The sequence below is a fragment of the Lissotriton helveticus genome, chromosome 9, assembly GCF_964261635.1.
Source record: "Lissotriton helveticus chromosome 9, aLisHel1.1, whole genome shotgun sequence".
NCBI lineage: Eukaryota > Metazoa > Chordata > Amphibia > Caudata > Salamandridae > Lissotriton > Lissotriton helveticus.
In genome coordinates, this window is record NC_136070.1 from 248,189,753 (window position 1) to 248,208,814 (window position 19,062).

The following is a 19,062-nucleotide window of genomic DNA, read 5'->3' on the forward strand; positions in this document are numbered from 1 at the left end:
TTTAGCTTAACTTTCACTTCCTGTCAATGTCCCCTCTCTCACTGACTCTTATTTAATCTAACTTTCCTCTGATGATCTACGCAGTTCTGGTCTTAAAACAGGGGTCCCCCTATTTAGTGTGATTTAGCTGCTGGCATGTCTGCTCCTTTGAAAGCCAATTAATATTTTTAACAGCAACTCCTTTTGTGTTCATCTAAAGCTGAGATTAGATACATAATCCCATGATCTGTGCTTAACCTGTCTGAGTCCAGTAAGTTTTATTCGTAGTTTGATTTTCAATTTTATATAGCAGTGCCAATTCGACCCTAAGGTATTGGAGTTCTTTACACGAGCATCAGTTCCATTACACGAGGACACATTCACTTTTTGTAGGCACAGGGAGACAAAGTGATTTGCCCAAAATCGCAGGATTTTGAGTCGAGCAGTGACTCGAACCCAGTTCTCCAGTTCCACAGTCTGCAGTTCTGCCCGTTACACCGCATCCTCACATAAGTCATGTTTGTCAAAGATCTGCTGCGTTGGTACACCATCCAGGATTGCCAAGACAAAATTTGACTGGAATATTGTTAAACACATTTTTTTCAAGGTTATCCAACACTGAGCATGCTGTCCAGTATATAACGGCCCTAGTGGAAAATCTATGGGGAACATGTCTCAACTTTCTGATTCCCACAGCCCTGGCATAATCTCCAGGGACTTCAGGCCAATCTAAACTAAACATTGCATGTTTGCTTCTATGCTGCTGCTGCTGCTGGAATGATTTGAAAATGTCTGAACGAAGATCAGATTGGAAGCACACAACAAATCTGGACTACCTTTTTAAAATTGAAAACATTACATTTGCTTTCATAACGCCTACTGGACGGGAGTCTCTATCCAACCAGAGTTCAATAAATGAACCTGGTTAAGAAAGGGCATATTTCACTCCCCGGTGTCTCTGTCTCTGTCATATACAGCGGTCAAAAAGAAAAGTCACATGTCACTCCACATACTGGAGATGAAAGGATGGAAAGAAGAGAATTCAACAAATAGTTTTTTTAATATCAGAGACAGTCATGGGGTGTTTGGTGTTAGCTTCATCTACCAGCCATTGTTACCTTTCACTGACCAGTGCATGTGGGGAGACATGGGGCTGCACATCATCCCTCCATGCCTCCTGGACCACAATAGGCCTCATGGATACCATTACACCAAACCCCACAAGTCTACATATTTGCATCCAATATTCTCAGAGTTAAGGCATCACTGGCAGTGTCACCAAGGTAGCGTGGGAAGAAGAGTCTCAAAGGGAGAAAAATGGTGATGCTGGAAAGACTTTCTAGGTGTGTCAAGGTGCTCTTCACCAAGCTACCCTACTCACTATTCAGGAACCCATATATATGCAAAACACCCTTAAATATACAGTAATTGAAGAAAGAAATATTTTGATTACTAAAATTGAATACCGCAAATGTACGAGATCATGAAGCTTTTTGTATGGGAAAGTAAATCTCAAAATAATGTGATGTTCTACGTTGTGAATGTCAGACATCTCCCGCACAATAACCCTTTTTCAGCTGTACGTCATTACCCTACCTTCATGGGCAGTTTTGCAAGGGGAAAAACTGGAGAGGAAATGTTGATATGTATCTTCGTCGGGAGGAGACAGAAGTTGATTTAGGCATGGCGGCCTTTGACGAAAATGTGACTACAACTATAAGGCCGCCCTCGTTGAACTCCTCCATGAGGGCCAAAATATGCTAGGAACCTATCTGTATCTCGCAGAATAAGCAAATTCATTTCCAACAGGAACATACCATTAGGTATTTTATATATGCATATTTGTACTTGAATGAAAGAAAGTTGATAGGCTTTCACAAACAGACAGTAGGGATCCCGGTTACGACGAAAGCCAGAGACCCATCTCAGGGTCAATAAACACATCTGGATACCAGAGTCCCCAACATATGGGTAATCTCCCAGGTAAGCACTGTGTCATAGCATTGACAGTTGGTCGCATTTGCTATTATGGGAAACTGATTGTGTATTGGAAGGGCGCAAACACAGAGACCCCAAGCATTATTCCCACTCCCTCGACCCCCTCCACTTACGGGATCACTGGTTTAAGGTATGTAAACCCCATCAAAAGAGAAATTACGTGACAAGACACTGTGAGCGGCATGCATCGAAAAAATCTAAATGCTGAGAAACTGAAAGATACACGGAATATAATAAATGTCCTAACAGTTACACAAGAAAGAAAAGCACAGTGCAGGTGCCCACAGTAAGAATAAGAAGCAAAGGCAAAACTGAAAAATTTGGCAATGAAAGACCCACTTTGAACCAAGCAAGCACAGCGAGTGACTTCTATTATCTGCAGGTTTGTTTTTGTGGAGAGGCTTCCCCAACAAGAAGATTTTGAAGAACCCTGTGCAAATATTCTATGTTGCACAGGAGCATTGTTCATGTGCAGCAGCACAATCGGCTCTCATTGAAAGTAGCCCCTGTCCTACCTTCCAGGCGACCGAGTGCAGCATTTCTCTACAAAAAAGTATGCCTACTACTAAAGATCATGAAATTGCATTGGGAGCTGAAGTTAACAGGAACAATGTAGGAAAGATCTTTCACTGACAGGAAAGTCACAGTGCTTGGAACAGCTTTCTGTTAGAAAGGCGAACCCGGGGGAGGCAGAAGGTGTCTGACTGACCACCCCTAGGTCTACCCCTCCTTCAGAGAAGGGACCGAGCGATGTCGAGAGGCCTCCGACGGGAGGGCCCTCTCCTAGAATCGTACAGTAGAGTAACCACACCACTACAAATATACACCACACGTAGAGTTTTCAATCTTTATCTGGCAATAAGTATCGTTTCAATATATACAGCAGATCCCGAGATCTGGAAAGTCTCGTGGCAAGGGGCAAGGTAGCGGGACAGTCTTATAGATGGTCGGTTGCAAGGAGACTCTACGCACAGCTCTCAATCCTCGAGCTGGGGGTTCCGGAAGGTTGGGCCGCGGCAGCGCCAGCAGGCTCCAAGATGGTTCAGCGAGTGTGGACCACGGCAGCGCCGGCAGGTTCCAAGATGGTTCAGCGAGTGTGGACCGCGCAGCGCCAGCAGGTTCCCAGATGATTCAGTGAGTGTGGACCGCGGCAGCGCCAGCAGGTTCCAAGATGGTTCAGCGAGTGTGGACCGCGGCAGCGCCACCAGGTTCCGAGATGGTTCAGCGAGTGTAGACCGCGGCAGCGCCAGCAGGTTCCGAGATGGTTCAGCGAGTGTGGACCGCGGCAGCGCCCGCAGGCTCCAAGATGGTTACAGCTAAGATGGACCGCGGCAGCGCCAGCAGGCTCCAAGGTGGTTACAGCGAAGATGGACCGCGGCAGCGCCAGCAGGTTCCAGGTAGAACAGCAAGGGGAGTTCGTCTCAGGGTCAGCCGCGACAGTGTCAGCAGGGCTTTTCGACTCCGGGATACAACTGCCGTCCTACTCCGGGGCTGGCCCAGATATAGGTCTGGAGTCCTTTGATGTCCGGACCCTCTCGCCTGGGGGTCAGAGGGGCCGGGATGATGGTGTCCAGACACCCAGCAGGGGGGTGGGGCCAGCACTCAGGGAGGCCGGAGGCCGATCGAAACCAGGCATCCGGGGACGGTTGGAGAGCCATCGAAACTCCCCTCTCCTTGTCTCTGGTTGAGTGGCCACTCTACCACCCAGAGGGCTCTTGGTGCCTCGATGGCGGGCTCGCTGGGGCCGTGGCCGCGGCTGGCCCGGGACCACGTGTCTGTGACGTGATGGGCCCAAGATGGCGTCGGGCCTGGAATGAGGGTCCGGGGTGGGCACCGGACCGGTAATGCTGGGGCGGCCCGAGTGTGCCGTGTCAGTGGTTGTGGGCCGCCGGGTGGCGGATCTGGTGGTTTGGAGGGCGTGCAGAGGTGTGCCCGAGGCCGACCCGGGCTGGATGGAGGGCCGATGTTGTCCGGGGCCCGCCATGCGGGAGCGGTAGGACCACGCCACGAGGCCGGGTCCAACACGCGTCCCCCCCAGCTGAAGGCAGGGGAGAGTCACCCATCTTCTTGGGGATTCTCCTCGCCAAGGCGGAAGAATCTGGAGAGGCCGTCAGCGTTGGCGTGGTCGTTGCCAGGGCGATGCTCCACGGTGAAGTTCATCCCTTGGAGGGAGATGGACCAACGTAGCAACTTCGGGTTCTCGCCCCGCATCTGCATCAACCACCGCAGGGGCCGGTGGTCGGTCTGTACTCGGAAGTGGGTGCCGAAGAGGTAGGGCCGGAGCTTCTTTAGGGCCCATACGACGGCGAATGCTTCCCTCTCGATGGTGCTCCATCGTTGTTCTCGGGCCAGCAGGCGCCGGCTGATGAAGGCCACAGGAAGGTCAACTCCGTCAGAGTTCATTTGGGACAGTACGGCCCCAATGCCGTGTTCCCGAGGCGTCAGTTTGGACGATGAACTCTCGGCTGTAGTCGGGGGCCTGGAGCACCGGGCGGTGTACATGGCAGTCTTTAGTGTCTCAAAGGCTACTTGGCACTCGGGGTCCAGTGCACCTTCGGGGGTAGTCTCTTGGAGGTTAGTTCTGTGAGGGGCCCCACAATGCTCCCATAGTCCTTTATGAACCGCCGATAGTATCCAGTGAGCCCCAGGAAGGCTCGGACGGCGGTCTGGGTGACGGGGGGCTCCCAGGCCTGGATAGCGTCGATCTTGGGTTGAAGGGGAGCCACTTGGCCGCTCCCCACTTGGTGTCCCAGATAGGTCACGGACCCTTGACCGATCTGGCACTTGCTGGCTTTTATTGTTAGTCCGGCCCGTTGGAGGGCCGTCAGGACCTTCCAGAGGTGGGTCAGGTGCTCGTCCCAACAGAGGCTGTACACCGCAATATCGTCCAGATAGGCGGCACTGAACTCTTCCAGCCCTGCCAGCACCCGATTCACTATTCTCTGGAAGGTGACCGGAGCATTCTTCATGCCGAAGGGCATCACGTTGCAGTGGAAGTGGCCCTCGGGGGTCGAGAAAGCGGATCGTTCTTGTGCCCCTGGCGTGAGGCCGATTTGCCAGTATCCGGCCGTGAGGTCGAAGGTGCTGAGGTACCTGGCGGCTCCCAGGCGATCGATCAGTTCATCCGCTCGGGGAATGGGATGGGCGTCGGTCCTGGTGACGGCATTCAGTCCCCGGTAGTCGACACAGAACTGCAGCTCCGGGGGCACCCCGGGGGCGGCGGCCTTAGGGACCAGGACGACGGGACTGGCCCATGGACTGTCTGAAGGTTCGACTACCCCTAGGGCTAGCATCTTGGAAACTTCGGCTTGGATGCAGGCCCGGACTCGGTCGGGGACTCGGTAGGCTCGGTGCCGCACGGGCGGACTGTCCCCGGTGTCGACGTCGTGAACACACCACTGGGTGACTCCGGGGGTGAGGGAAAATAAGTTCGCAAATTGACCCAGCAGTTTCTGGCAGACCTGGCGCTGTTTGGGTGTCAGCGCGGGAGAGAGGGAGACTCCCTCGACGGAGCCATCTTTCTCGGAGGTGCTCAGGAGGTCTGGTAGAGGCTCGGAGTCGTCCTCTGCTCCGTCATCGGTAGCCAACAACAGGCTCAGTTCGGTGTGGACAAAGTGGGGCTTGAGCCGGTTGGCGTGTAGGACCCGGAGGGGGTTCCGGGGGGACTCCATGTCCACTAGGTAGGTGACGGGGCTCTTGCGCTCCACCACTTTGAAGGGCCCCGTCCATCTGTCCTGGAGGGCGCCGGGGTCGACCGGGGACATGACCCAGACCTGCTGGCCCGGCTCGAATTCAATGGATGAGGCATTTTCATCATACCAGCGCTTCATCTCCTCTTGACTGGCCTTCAGGTTGGTTTCGGCCAGTTCCCGGAACTTCCGAGTCTGGTTGCAGAGAGTCAAGAGGTATCGGAAAACATCGGGCGGAGTATCGGAGGCGGCCAGCTCCCAGCCTTCCTTGACCAGGCTGAGGGGGCCTCGCACAGGGTGTCCATATAATAGTTCAAAGGGGCTGAACCCCAGGGACTTCTGGGGTACCTCCCGGTAGGCGAACAGGAGGCATGGCAGCAGAACGTCCCATTTGCGCCGGAGGGGCTCTTCTAGGCCCTTGATCATTTCTTTCAGGGTCCTATTAAATCGCTCCACTAGTCCATTCCCTTGAGGGTGATACGGGGTGGTGAACTTATACGCGACCCCGCACTGTTGCCACAGGGACCGCATATATTTCGATATAAAGTTTGTGCCCCGATCACTGACGACCTCTCGGGGGAAGCCGACTCTGGAGAAGATCCCCATTAGCGCCCGACCCACTACGGGGGCTGTGATAGTCCGGAGGGGGATAGCTTCTGGGTAGCGGGTGGCATGGTCCACCAGGACGAGGATGAAGCAGTGCCCCTGAGAGGTTGGAGGATCCAGGGGCCCCACGATGTCGATCCCTACTCGCTCGAAGGGAGTGGTCACCACGGGAAACGGTTGGAATGGGGCCTTGATTTTCCCCCCACTCTTTCCGCTGGCTTGGCAGGTTGGACAGGTTCGGCAGTGGTTGTACACATCGCTGCGCATCTTCGGCCAATAAAAGTGGGTCACCAGGCGGCTGTAGGTTTTGTCCTGCCCCAGGTGCCCGGCGAGGGGCACATCATGTGCCAGGTTTAAGAGAAAGTCTCTGAAGTGGAGGGGGACGACTAGCACTCGGCCGGCCCCCAGCTCGGCGATCTTTTGTTCACTGTACAGGAGGTCCTGGTCCCAATAGATCCAGTGGGACCCCGAGGAGTCTCCTGTGGCTTGCGTGGCGGCTTGTTGTCGGAGTCCCTCAAGGGAAGGACATGTCTTTTGTTCCCGACGAAACTGCTCGCGGGTGGGGCCCCCTTCTTGGCGCCACTGGGCTAGTTCGGGAAGGGGCCCAAGCTCGGGAAGTTCTTCATGGCTGGGGCCCTGCGGCCCCAGTTCGGGTTCGGCCGTGGCAGTGGCGGGTGGCGGAGGTGCCGGCCATTCAGGTTCTTCAGGCAGATTGTCTTCGGTTGGGACGGCGTCCCGGGTGGACATGGATCGGGTCGTTACGCAAATCCATTCAGGAAGGACTAGCATCCCCAGATGCTCTCTTCGCTCGATCTGTGCCCAGGGGGAACTTTCCAGGTCGTTCCCTAGGAGGCAGTCCACCGGGGCATCGTCTCGGACGGTGACTTTCAGCATGCCGGACACTCCTCCCCACTCGAAGGGGATGCGAGCCATCTGGCACAGGCTCTCGGAATTGTCCGCTGACCGGACAGGGCACAGAACGTGGGGCAAGATTTGTTCTGGGGTCACCAGATGGCAGCGGACGGCGGTTATGCTGGCCCCCGTGTCACAGAGAGCCTCGGCCCGGCGTCCGTTGATGGTGACCCACTGGCGGTACTTCTGGCTGTTGATCGGAATCTGGTCTCGGGGGATCTTGTCTTTGTCGCCCAGGGAGGCGAGGCACATGGCCGCGGACTCCCATTCTTCTGGTTCCATAGGGACCTCTTCTTCTTCATCCTTTTCTTCGCTCAGAGCAGCTGCAGTGATTTGTCGACCGGGGGGCCCGGTGGTGCCGGGCCGCTGGTTCATGGGGCAGAGAGGATCATTGGCATAGTGACCCAGCCGCTGGCATCTGTGGCACATAACGTTGGGGCGTGGCCCCGGTCGGGCTGGATGGGCCCCCCTCGGGCTGGAGGCTGGTGTAGAGGAGGCGGGCGAAAACCCCGGCGGGAGGTCTCGGCCTCGGCTGATGCCAGACCCGCCGCCTCGCGGCCGGTGGTTCCCCGGGGACCCTCGTCCGTATTCTCCTGTGGTGTTCCGGTGGACGCGGTTGCTCGCCCACCGATCTGCTTCGACCGCTAGCTTTCGCGGCTCGGTCAACTTGCTGTCGAGGAGGTGCTGTCGTAGTTCAATGAAGCAGTTGTTGGAGAGGTGCTCACATAACATAAGGTCGACCAACTGCTGGTAGGTAGTGACCTGACTGCCTTTGACCCACCCCTCGAAGGCTCTGCTAAAAAAGTTCACATATTCTACCCAAGTGGTACCGGGGATTTTTTTACAGTCTCGGAACCTCTGCCGGTACATTTCGGGGGTGCGTCCGTAGCGCGTAAGTAGGGCCGTTTTCATGTGTTCATAGGAGGTCATTTCGGTGTCAGGGAGTTCCAGCAGGGCGTCCCTCCCTTCGTTGACGAACTTTCCCCACAGGCCGGCGCCCCAATCCTTCAGGGGCACCCGATGGGCGGTCATGGCCACCTCGTAGGCTTTGAACCATTGCTGGATATCATCGTTCTTGTAGTATTCTTTGACTACATCTTTCGGTAGGTGAACCTTGGTGTCCACGGGAGGGGCCGAGGTCTTGGCCCCGGCCGCGCTATCTTCGTTGATCTTGGCCTTGATTTCTAGTTCTCTCAGGCCTCGTTCGTGTTCATATGCTAGTCGTTTTTTCTTCGAGGTCACGTTGTCTCCGTTTCTCTTCTAGATCCCTCTCCAGCCGTAGTTGCTCGAGGGCTATCTTTTTCTCCGCTAGCTGGAGTTCTCCGTCTAGCCGGAGTCTTGCAAGCCCCAATTCGTGTAGCCGGTTGCGCTCTCGTTCTCGAGCGTCTTCATAGATGAGGTCCGCGTTTAGTGTTGCGGTTCTTTCCCCCGTCGGGGGTGCGCTGGTTTCCTGTTGCCCGTTCGGGCTATTCTCCTCTTGGGGTGGTCTGTCTCGGGTTTCCACCCAGGCTTGTAGGGCCGATTTGAAGCCCTCTTTTGTGCTCAGGCCAGTGGTAGCGATACCCATGTCTTTACAGAATTGTTTTAGTTCTTTGTGGCTGTATTCTTCTATCTTCTCTTTCTGGAATTCGGCAGGTAGGTTGGTTCCTTGGGTCGTCATGGTCTCTGTGTGCTTTTCCGTCGTAGCGGGTAGATCACTCTCTGTACGATTTTGCGTTGGCTCGGATCGCAGCGCCTGCCACCAATGTTAGAAAGGCGAACCCGGGGGAGGCAGAAGGTGTCTGACTGACCACCCCTAGGTCTACCCCTCCTTCAGAGAAGTGACCGAGCGATGTCGAGAGGCCTCCGACGGGAGGGCCCTCTCCTAGAATCGTACAGTAGAGTAACCACACCACTACAAATATACACCACACGTAGATAGAGTTTTCAATCTTTATCTGGCAATAAGTATCGTTTCAATATATACAGCAGATCCCGAGATCTGGAAAGTCTCGTGGCAAGGGGCAAGGTAGCGGGACAGTCTTATAGATGGTCGGTTGCAAGGAGACTTTACGCACAGCTCTCAATCCTCGAGCTGGGGGGTTCCGGAAGGTTGGGCCGCGGCAGCGCCAGCAGGCTCCAAGATGATTCAGCGAGTGTGGACCGCGGCAGCGCCGGCAGGTTCCAAGATGGTTCAGCGAGTGTGGACCACGGCAGCGCCAGCAGGTTCCCAGATGATTCAGCGAGTGTGGACCGCGGCAGCGCCAGCAGGTTCCAAGATGGTTCAGCGAGTGTGGACCGCGGCAGCGCCAGCAGGTTCCGAGATGGTTCAGCGAGTGTGGACCGCGGCAGCGCCAGCAGGTTCCGAGATGGTTCAGCGAGTGTGGACCGCGGCAGCGCCCGCAGGCTCCAAGATGGTTACAGCAAAGATGGACCGCGGCAGCGCCAGCAGGCTCCAAGGTGGTTACAGCGAAGATGGACCGCGGCAGCGCCAGCAGGTTCCAGGTAGAACAGCAAGGGGAGTTCGTCTCAGGGTCAGCCGCGACAGCGTCAGCAGGGCTTTTCGACTCCGGGATACAACTGCCGTCCTACTCCGGGGCTGGCCTAGATATAGGTCTGGAGTCCTTTGATGTCCGGACCCTCTCGCCTGGGGGTCAGAGGGGCCGGGATGATGGTGTCCAGACACCCAGCAGGGGGGTGGGGTCAGCGCTCAGGGAGGCCGGAGGCCGATCGAAACCAGGCATTCGGGGACGGTTGGAGAGCCATCGAAACTCCCCTCTCCTTGTCTCTGGTTGAGTGGCCACTCTACCACCCGGTGGGCTCTTGGTGCCTCGATGGCAGGCTCGCTGGGGCCGTGGCCGCGGCTGGCCCGGGACCACGTGTATGTGACGTGATGGGCCCAAGATGGCGTCGGGCCTGGAATGAGGGTCCGGGGTGGGCACCGGACCGGTAATGCTGGGGCGGCCCGAGTGTGCCGTGTCAGTGGTTGTGGGCCGCCGGGTGGCGGATCTGGTGGTTTGGAGGGCGTGCAGAGGTGTGCCCGAGGCCGACCCGGGCTGGATGGAGAGCCGATGTCGTCCGGGGCCCGCCATGCGGGAGGGGTAGGACCACGCCACGAGGCCGGGTCCAACACTTTCCAACCAAAGAAAGGAAACAAACTCAATTAATGAATATAACTGGACTAACTTACATTTCAGATCAATAGTATTGAAAAACATGTACAAGATATGGCTCGCCTGAAATATGTGGGGTAAGAGTAGTGAGGGAAATTGACAAACAATTTTATCTGCACTAACACTGGCAGCACTTTAAATGTACATACATACTAGTTAAATGGCTACATGCTTTGATTCCAATAAAATTTAGATGCATCATGGCACCGGGTTTAGTTAGAAAAATGCATTACGTTTTCACCCATAGATTGGAGTAAAATTAGTTCTCAGAACCCAAGCATACAATATGCAGTAATGTGTCACTGTCACATATATCAGAAGTATGTCAAAATCTAATTTCTGCAAAATGGCCATAACATGTTATTGATTCAGAAACACTTACCCCAGCAGAATGTAGCCTAAACACCATACTGCCAGAAGCCCCAAATATACAAAGAACGCAATGAGGATAGCTAAAAAAAGGTAAAAATAGACATACATTACTACAAAAACACGATGTTGTGATCTGCACTGATTATGATACTGTTAAACTGTTTAAGACAGAGAGAAATGCAAGAGTTACCTACCTGTAACATAGGTTCCACCCGTGCATCATCTTTTCTAACTATTTTGGCTATTTGCCTTGACTTTTAAATTATGAGAAATGTAAAAAATAGCTCACAAACGTGCAAAAGTGGGTCTTGATGCCCGTTATTCTTACCAAGCCAGAAGCGACGTAACTATTGTCAGAGAGTGCAGACATCAAGACTGTTGACCAGCAGCCATATCTTTAAGAATGCCAGGCTAGGGATGTACACTTCTAGTTCTGCTCCATTGCACTAAGCAGACTGCTAAAAGCTACTAAAGTATTAATTTATGAAATTCGTCTGTCGCACACATATCGCCTACGCCCCTTCGTAGTTGTCCCTGCAGCCTTCAAGTAACATTACACAACTTAGTCATAGAGGCTACAGTGAGAAAGGTCCTCTGTATGGCTTTGTGTAGCATCACCAGCCTGCTGTTGTACGTTTTTGCATGGTCCAGTGTGTTTTCCCTAGTGAGTTTGATAACTAAGCAAACCCATTGAGGGTCCTCAAGGTTACTGACTTTGGGACATTAAAGCAGGGAGGAGCTGCACCCAACTTTTGAGTCACTGACTTCTGTACTTTCTACCCAGGTTATGCGGATATTAACGATGGTGGCAGCACATTTTATAATCTGGGGCTCCTTTGGAGGGGCTTATCTTCCAGCATCGCCAGGGGACAGTTCTGTCCAGTCCCCATTACAGGAGTTATTTGTCATGTCTGGGGCTTGCAGAATAAACAATGCCTACAGTGAATGGCATATGTGTGTGTGGGTTTATGGAATGCATGGACTAATGGGTGTTGGAGTCAATTGAACTCTATGTCTTCGTGCTGTACAATAAAGTGATCTCCAGGGGCCGGTGTTGTCCTTTCAGACATGCCATCCATACCCTATGTAGGCATTTCCTGTCTTCCCCTGCAAAACCAGGTACACTTGTAAGGAGGTAGAGAGGTAACCAAAACCTGCCATTTGTTGTAACAGATATTTTCCCATCATTGTGGAACCCACTCCTTGCCTGTTTCCTGCTTGTCACCAACATGCTTATGTGAACGGGTTGCCTGAAAGGAACAATTACAGATCTACTTGAATCGGCCTAAACAGGTGTCAGGAAGGACAGAGTAAAAGGGAGACTGCACAAATGGGCTCCAAGAGTGGGAAAAATACTCACCCTGCATTGGACGAGAACCTGGACATTCAAAAGGTGTAGCCTCCTCTGACTGGCCTATGCTAATGATCTCACTTGAAGCCACACCGAAAGTAAGGTAATGAGATTGACGGATGCAACTGTGACCTTGCCTGGAGTTACGTGAGATTTGGACTCGAAGTAAATTATTGCAATAACTTGGTTGAGATTGTAGATGGGGAGCTGATTTGGAATATCTCACTCATTTCAGAAAGATCTATGGCTAAATCCTCTATGGGAGGACTGCTTAAAGGAAGCTTCTCACTGGGAAATTGGCAGGTGCAGCCCTTGGCTAAAGCACATAATGTGAAAGGGCTGCCATTATTAACATATGAGGGCTGCAATCTAGGCTCGGTAGAAGGGGGCTCCGCTTGACTTATTGGGTTCATTTTAAAATAGGCAATGGTCCTGAGAATGGCGCTTCATATACATTAGGGTTGAATCACAACACACTGCTTGAGCACACACTGAAATCAATAAACAGCTTATTGCAATCATATAATCGAACACAATTCTAAATGGATTTACTTCGGTCTTTATTTTCTTCTTTACTTGTCCAACACGTGTTTTGTCACCTGGGACAGTAAACCATGACTTCCTCAGGGCTGCCTTTCAATGTCAAAACACTTTGAACCTCTGCACCAGTTGTCATTCCGTTCCGGACAGTGGGAAGTAGTCATCGAAGTCCCAAAGAATTCTCCAGGTCTCCAGACTCGTCCAACGGATTACTCCACGTATGACATTGCCAATATAAGGTTGATACGATAATATCACCATACACTGTGTGTTGAAATGCTCAATGCGATCTGACATGAATCTCAGATCACACACGGCGGGTGACTGAGAGCCGTGGGGACGCATACTGGCACCCAAATGCAGCCTTAAGTCCTGGGCCTCACTCAGTGCCCTAAACTGGGTCCATGTCAGATCGTGGTATAATTATGACTGCACTGCTTGGTAAATATGGAAACCCTTTTAATGTGTCTACTATTAACCTTGTGTGTTTCAGCAGATCAATTATTGTATAGAACTTTTTTTTAAACAGAGGCTACTGTTTGATGTCATTGCTTGCACTTTGAGTGGACAGCAAAACCTTTTGGCTGAGAAATAAATCGATATCCTAATCTTGGTAAAACAGAACTGAACCAGTAAAAATAGCTTTGCCTAACTCTACTTGCCCTGTAAACAGTAGGCATCCTAAAGCTCTCAATTGTAGGGACTTGTTCATTCCTTAGGTTAGTGATGTTGCTTTTCTGCTTTAAAATGTTATGACTTTCTCTTTTCCTCTCCTCAGCAAACACAGAGCTCTGAACACTTAGCTACCATCTCGGTATGACCAAGGGAATTGGTTCACCTTTGGCATTCAACTCTTTCAGTATCAAGGTGTTTTAAAATGTTAGCAGTTTTGTTGTTCAAAGAGGTTTATAGCCTTTGTTTTGCTAACCCGATACTGAACATTAGTCAAGTTAACCAGGGTTTGCTGTATTCCGTCTGACAATATCAAATGGTTAAGTTTTATAGGTGGGCAGTCTACACCTGGGCTGATCTGCAATTTGTGCATACCAATAAGTAAGCACAATCACAGATAATTGTACACTGTTTATGTGGTGACCGATGCACCTCCAAGAGCAAGCACGCAGACACAACATCATGTTTGCGATTATTTGACAAAAGTTTATTTTGTCTTTACATAAAATCAAACCCTCAGCAACATTCACTGAATACATACAATTTTCTTGCACTTACGAAATAAACCTTTAAATAATTCTGAGGGCAGGTAAAAAAGCTTCAAGATCAATGTCCTAAATAGATTACACGTAAATCTCATCATTATAACGAAAAAGGAATACCCATTCACAGGAAGACCACTGCTCTATTTCACAAACACAACATATCATTGATTCTGAGTGTTCAAAGAGCTGCTGCCAATTTTGTTGGCAAGTCAATAGCGTCGAGTAGAATGATCTGATTCAAACCCAAGTTCGTCCTCCCCTAGCAGTGGTCACAAATAGCAACTTTCTATGAAACTTCTTTTTGATCCGTTTTAAAAGCAGTAAACCCATCAGGTCGCCAAACCAAGGGTTCTAGCCGTTCTCCATGTGGGAAGCATTCTTCTCTTGAGGGGAGCTTGAAGTTGAGTGATGAAGTTGAATGTCATCGAGGGAAGGACCCTTCCCGGCTTGCAAAGACCAGGCAAGGGTACTGGTGCTGTCCCAGCATGCAGGTAAACAGAGGCAGCATTCTGGTTGCTGTGTTGGCAGAGCTCTTTTGTCCTATTTTCCTTCTACTAGGCTGCTCCTTAATAATGTCTGCAAACAGGATGTCAATTAATGGTCCCTAGGTGGGCTAGAGGGAGAAAGCTGGGCAATGTGTTCAGCAACTGCACTCGCAATCGTTTAAAAAAAAAAACTACAATGGGCAAAGTCACCAGATCTTGGAAGTGTAACCTATTGGCTTTTCCAATGATTTGGTTGGCTTAGATACCTTAACAAATGCACGGACATTTGCAGTGGTTGTCTTGGAATGTATTTGTAATATTTTTTTTTAAAATGCCATTAAAGATGGCCACTGCGTACTTGCATACATCCACGGCAGCCATCTCTGAATGCATTTGTAATATTTGAAAGAATCTGCTTTAAAGATGGCTGCCGTGGATGCAGGCACATTAGCAGCAGCCCCCTTTAATTGGGATCTGTTAAAATATTACAAACCCATGTATTGGTGCCTGCTGCCCTTTGAGCGTTGATGCGCACTTGCGAGCACTTTATAGAAGTTGTCAAAAACATTTTAGGGTGGCCAATAGCACAGTGGGCAGCAAAAGAGAATTAATAAGCATTAGCAAAGCCAATAGGTCTGGCCTTTATAATGCAAGGGCCGAGCTGTTGGCTTCCCCAATGTTTGTTTGTAAATGACTTTCTCAAGTTACATTTGTGGAATGTAGCAGTGGCGGCTCCTCCGTTATGGCAGAGGAGCGTTGCCCCCCCCCAACTGAAAGCCAGCAAAGGCAAGGACATAAAAAAATGATAATAAAACGTTTTTATTATAATTTTATTTTGTATCCTGGAGGCTGCCTACCAGCTGAGCCGAGGGAGGGCTTGGGACAGTCACAGTGACGCTGCAGCACCAGAGAGGAAGGGGGAGTGGTGACCACTGATAAATATGTATTATGGTTTGGAAAAACGTCATGCGCACCTAGCCTTTTTCCACCAGCTGTAATGCACAGCTGGGTGGAGAAACCAACACAAGCTCCCCAGGGGCGTAACACAGGACCCTGCAGCCCCCGCGGTGCGGGCGGCCCTCACCCTCCAGGGGGCCCCGTCAGCACCGCACTTCTGCTGGGGAGCTCTAGATTGAGTCCGGAGGGGGCCCCTTCATGTACCCTGCAGGGGGGCTCCCTCAAGGTTCGTTACGCCACTGAAGCTCCCACTCTATGTCTGAGCGCCGAACCAAGGCGCTCAGACCAATTCCAGCGCTGCTCACAGGCTGGGAATAGCATTTCCAGCATGTGAACAGTGCTGGGATTGGGAGCTGGAAGCCTGCGCAGTGCGCACCAGGCTCCTGACAAGGACACAGGTTTCGGGAGGAAGGCGGCCGTCGGAGCAGGTAAGTGCAATTTTATTTATTTTGTAATTGTCTTTTTTTGTGTTCCTCCTCCCCCCGCCCACCACGTCGCAGTACGAGGGGCCACTCCTGGAATGTAGGAGATAATAAACAAAACCTTAAAGTCTACTTTTTGGCAATACCACACCAACAATAACCTTGTTGCTGTGCTTTTACAGACAAGCTGGGAGGGGTGGGTGCAACACAGCATCGGGGTGATATTTAAGGGGTGAAGCAGCACAAGTGGAAGAAAGGTATCAAAAACATGCACTCTCATGGAGTGCTGAATGAATATGAAAAATGTAATACCTTAAATGTGAGCTCTGGAGGGATAGAAGTCAGCCAATCAAAAGGAGCCTGTGCTCCGGGGAGGAAAAAAGACAAGAAGAGGAAAGCAAGCCATTGAAAAAGAAGCAAGCAAATGAGAGTGACGACAAAGCCAAAAAATTGTAAGCAGTGGGAAGAATGGAAGCCTGTTCTAAGCTCAATAGATGTTTTACAACCAGACAGCTTGTGCTGTCTGGTAGGCTTTAACTTAAAAAAAAAAAGGAGTTTAACAAAAAAGAAAAATGGGAAGTACCAGACTTCTGGGTGGATGGGTGGAGAAACAGAAAGTTAAGGGATTGGAAATGGGTGTTGGAGGCGTATTGAGAGAAAATTGTTCTTTCCGGCCACTGCAAAGCAAGGACTGACTACAGAAGTGGCAGGCTAAATTATACAGTTAGAACACTGTGAGACTAATCTAGTTCTGCCAGGGACAAACAGAGGATGAGGTAGAAAAGCCATTCAATCAGGAGTAGGCAAGATAGATAGACAACCAAACCACCCACCCATGACAAGGTGTGAGCTAAAGCCCATTTTAAGTGTATGTAATGTACTGGAGACAACAGACCTTGGCAACAAGTTGTCTGTAGTCGAGGTCTAAAAAAAGGAGAGGAGCAGCAAAGACCTACAGAATGCATGTTACCAACAAGCATTTTCAAAGCAAATAAGTTTGCTCTTGGTGGGATGGGCCCTTTTTTATTGCAATGATATTGCCCACACACTCCCTAAGGTCTGGGTGCTACATGCATGCAATCAAATAATACAAGTTAAAAAACAAACAATTAATATAATTTTAATGCAAAACTATGGGTGCTTGCTACCATGCTAATGCAGTTAGACCAGATATAAAAACCCTCTAGGTATTACAGTTTTAGGTCGAGCCTAGAGCAGCGCATGCGCTGCTTGCTCGACTTTCAGTAAGGGGTCAAAAAAGTGATACCCACAAGCTTTTCCTGACCTAAAGCTTGCGTGCATGTGCGCGTGAACGCACTCAGCCACCATCTGCCTTTCTCATCTCATTAAGCCTTTAAGCCGTAATGGCTCATTAAGTGCCCCTCCGCCTCTCTCTCCCGCTGCAGCCCCCATCTATGCATTCCGTGCAATGCTTGTTTATTATGATTGTAATGTCATGGTAACCTGACTCCCCAAGAGAGCTTTGTCAGCAGGTCAGACTAAATCCGCGTAACTCAAATGTTAGTTGAAATCTCTACTTCATTTCTCAGGTGATATACTGTAAGCTTGCACACGTTTCTGAGCACTTCTTCCAGATGCACATCAAACGCTTCCGCCGCTCTGTTTGTTAGTAGAAACCCGAGTTTCTTTTACCTCGCTTCTCTGCACCGTAAACATAGTATACATACCGGGAGAGTGCCCCGAGAAGAGACCATTTCAAATGCAAGAGTATAAAATGCACTTTGGTTTATTCATTGAGGCATTTATGTTTTAAAATGACGAATGACATGATTTAAAGAGTAGATCGTATTGGTGCTTTTGCAGTTAAAGATAAGCAGATTTTTTAAAAATGTATTTACTGTCTGCAACAAAGGACGACAACTGCAGCAGCAATAAACTGACCTTGCGATTCTTATCTGCCTAACGCATCGCATGCTTTACTGCTGTTTGCAGAGTATACATGCTGGGAGAGTGCCCCGAGAAGAGGCCATTTCAAATGCGAGAGTATAAAATGCAATTTGGTTTATTCATTGGGGCATTTATGTTTTAAAATGACAAATGACACGATTTGAAGTGTAGATCATACTGGTGCTTTTGCAGTTAAAGATATTCAGATTTTTAAAATGTGTTTACACTCTGCAACAAAGGACGACAACTGCAGCAGCTATAAAGTGACCATGCGATTCTTATCTGCCTAACGCATCGCATGCTTTACTGCCGTTTGCAGAGACGGGCCTTGCAGACTTCCCAGGCTCTGTTTCCTAATCGTTGTGTCAGGACAGAAATAAACGAACAGTAATTATCTTGCTGCAGGAACACAAGCCACGCTGCTTGAAGAGGAGCATAAACAAATAAACAAACTTTTGAAATTTAAAGGCAACTTTGTTTAAAAGCTGTAATTACCCTGACCCCCAGTGTCAGGCCAGGTCGTCCTGAAAATTGCAGAGGCAACAAGATATGAACTACTGTCCCATAAGAGAATTCAATGGGATCTTCTGAAAGTGGAGTCCAGGGGTTTGACTGACTACTAGGTAGCTAGCAAAACCAAGCTTGTGCTTCGGAAAGTCACCTTTTCTGATCACTTTCAGGTGCCGTAGTAGAAGTGATGAAACACAGGTGTCAGCTCTCACAATCCTTCTGTTGGACAGGAGTATAGTGCCTCACACCTCTGCACACACCTTCTAGGGTTACAGCGCTCACAATCCTTCTGTACGCCATACTTCCGGTACCCTCTGCCTGCCCGGCTCTAAGCCACAGCACCCTACTTCCTGTCCCGGGAACCCCACCACTGCCTGTCACTTTCTCTGCTCTCTGCCCTCTCCTGCTCTCACCCCGTGCTTCTGGTGCCCTCTGTCTGTCCGGCTCTAAGCCACAGCACCCTGCTTACTCCCTGTCTCTACTCTTTGCCCCGCTCTCACCCCGTGCTTCTGGTGCCCTCTGCCTGTCCGGCTCTAAGCCACAGCACCCTGCTTACTTCCTATCTCTACTCTTTGTCCCGCTCTCACCTCCTGCTTCCGGTGCCCTATGCATGTCCGGCTCTATGCCCCAGCACCCTGTCTCTAGTCTCTGCTCCCGCCCCAGCTATCACCCCGTGCTTCTGGTGCCCTCTGCCTGTCCGACTCTATGCCACAGCACCCTGCTCCCTGTCTCTACTCTCTGCCCCCTTCCCCCCCGCTCTCACCCCGTGTTTCCAGTACCTTCTGCCTGCTTAGCTCTCTATGCCACAGCACCCTGCCTCTAATCTCTGCACCCCTGCTCTCACTTTTTAGTTATGTTTTATATTATTGTATGTGAAAGTTTTAACACATTTATTAGAACTTTCACATGCAATAATATAAAACATAACTAAAAACTTAAAAGATCCCAAAGGCGAGACCTATTG

At 50.6% G+C, this 19,062-nt stretch overlaps 1 protein-coding gene across 2 annotated transcripts in view; it reads right to left on the reverse strand.

The window, feature by feature from the left end:
- Positions 1 to 19,062, reverse strand: part of HGSNAT (heparan-alpha-glucosaminide N-acetyltransferase) — a 355,722-nt gene that overhangs the window by 240,604 nt on the left and 96,056 nt on the right. The window contains exon 5 of one of the 2 annotated variants that reach the window (XM_078659862.1): positions 10,719 to 10,788. The exons of the other annotated variant lie outside the window; for it this stretch is intronic. Coding sequence (XP_078515988.1) covers positions 10,719 to 10,788 — 70 coding nt within the window. The remainder of the gene's footprint in view (positions 1 to 10,718; positions 10,789 to 19,062) is intronic. 2 annotated transcript variants of the gene reach the window in all.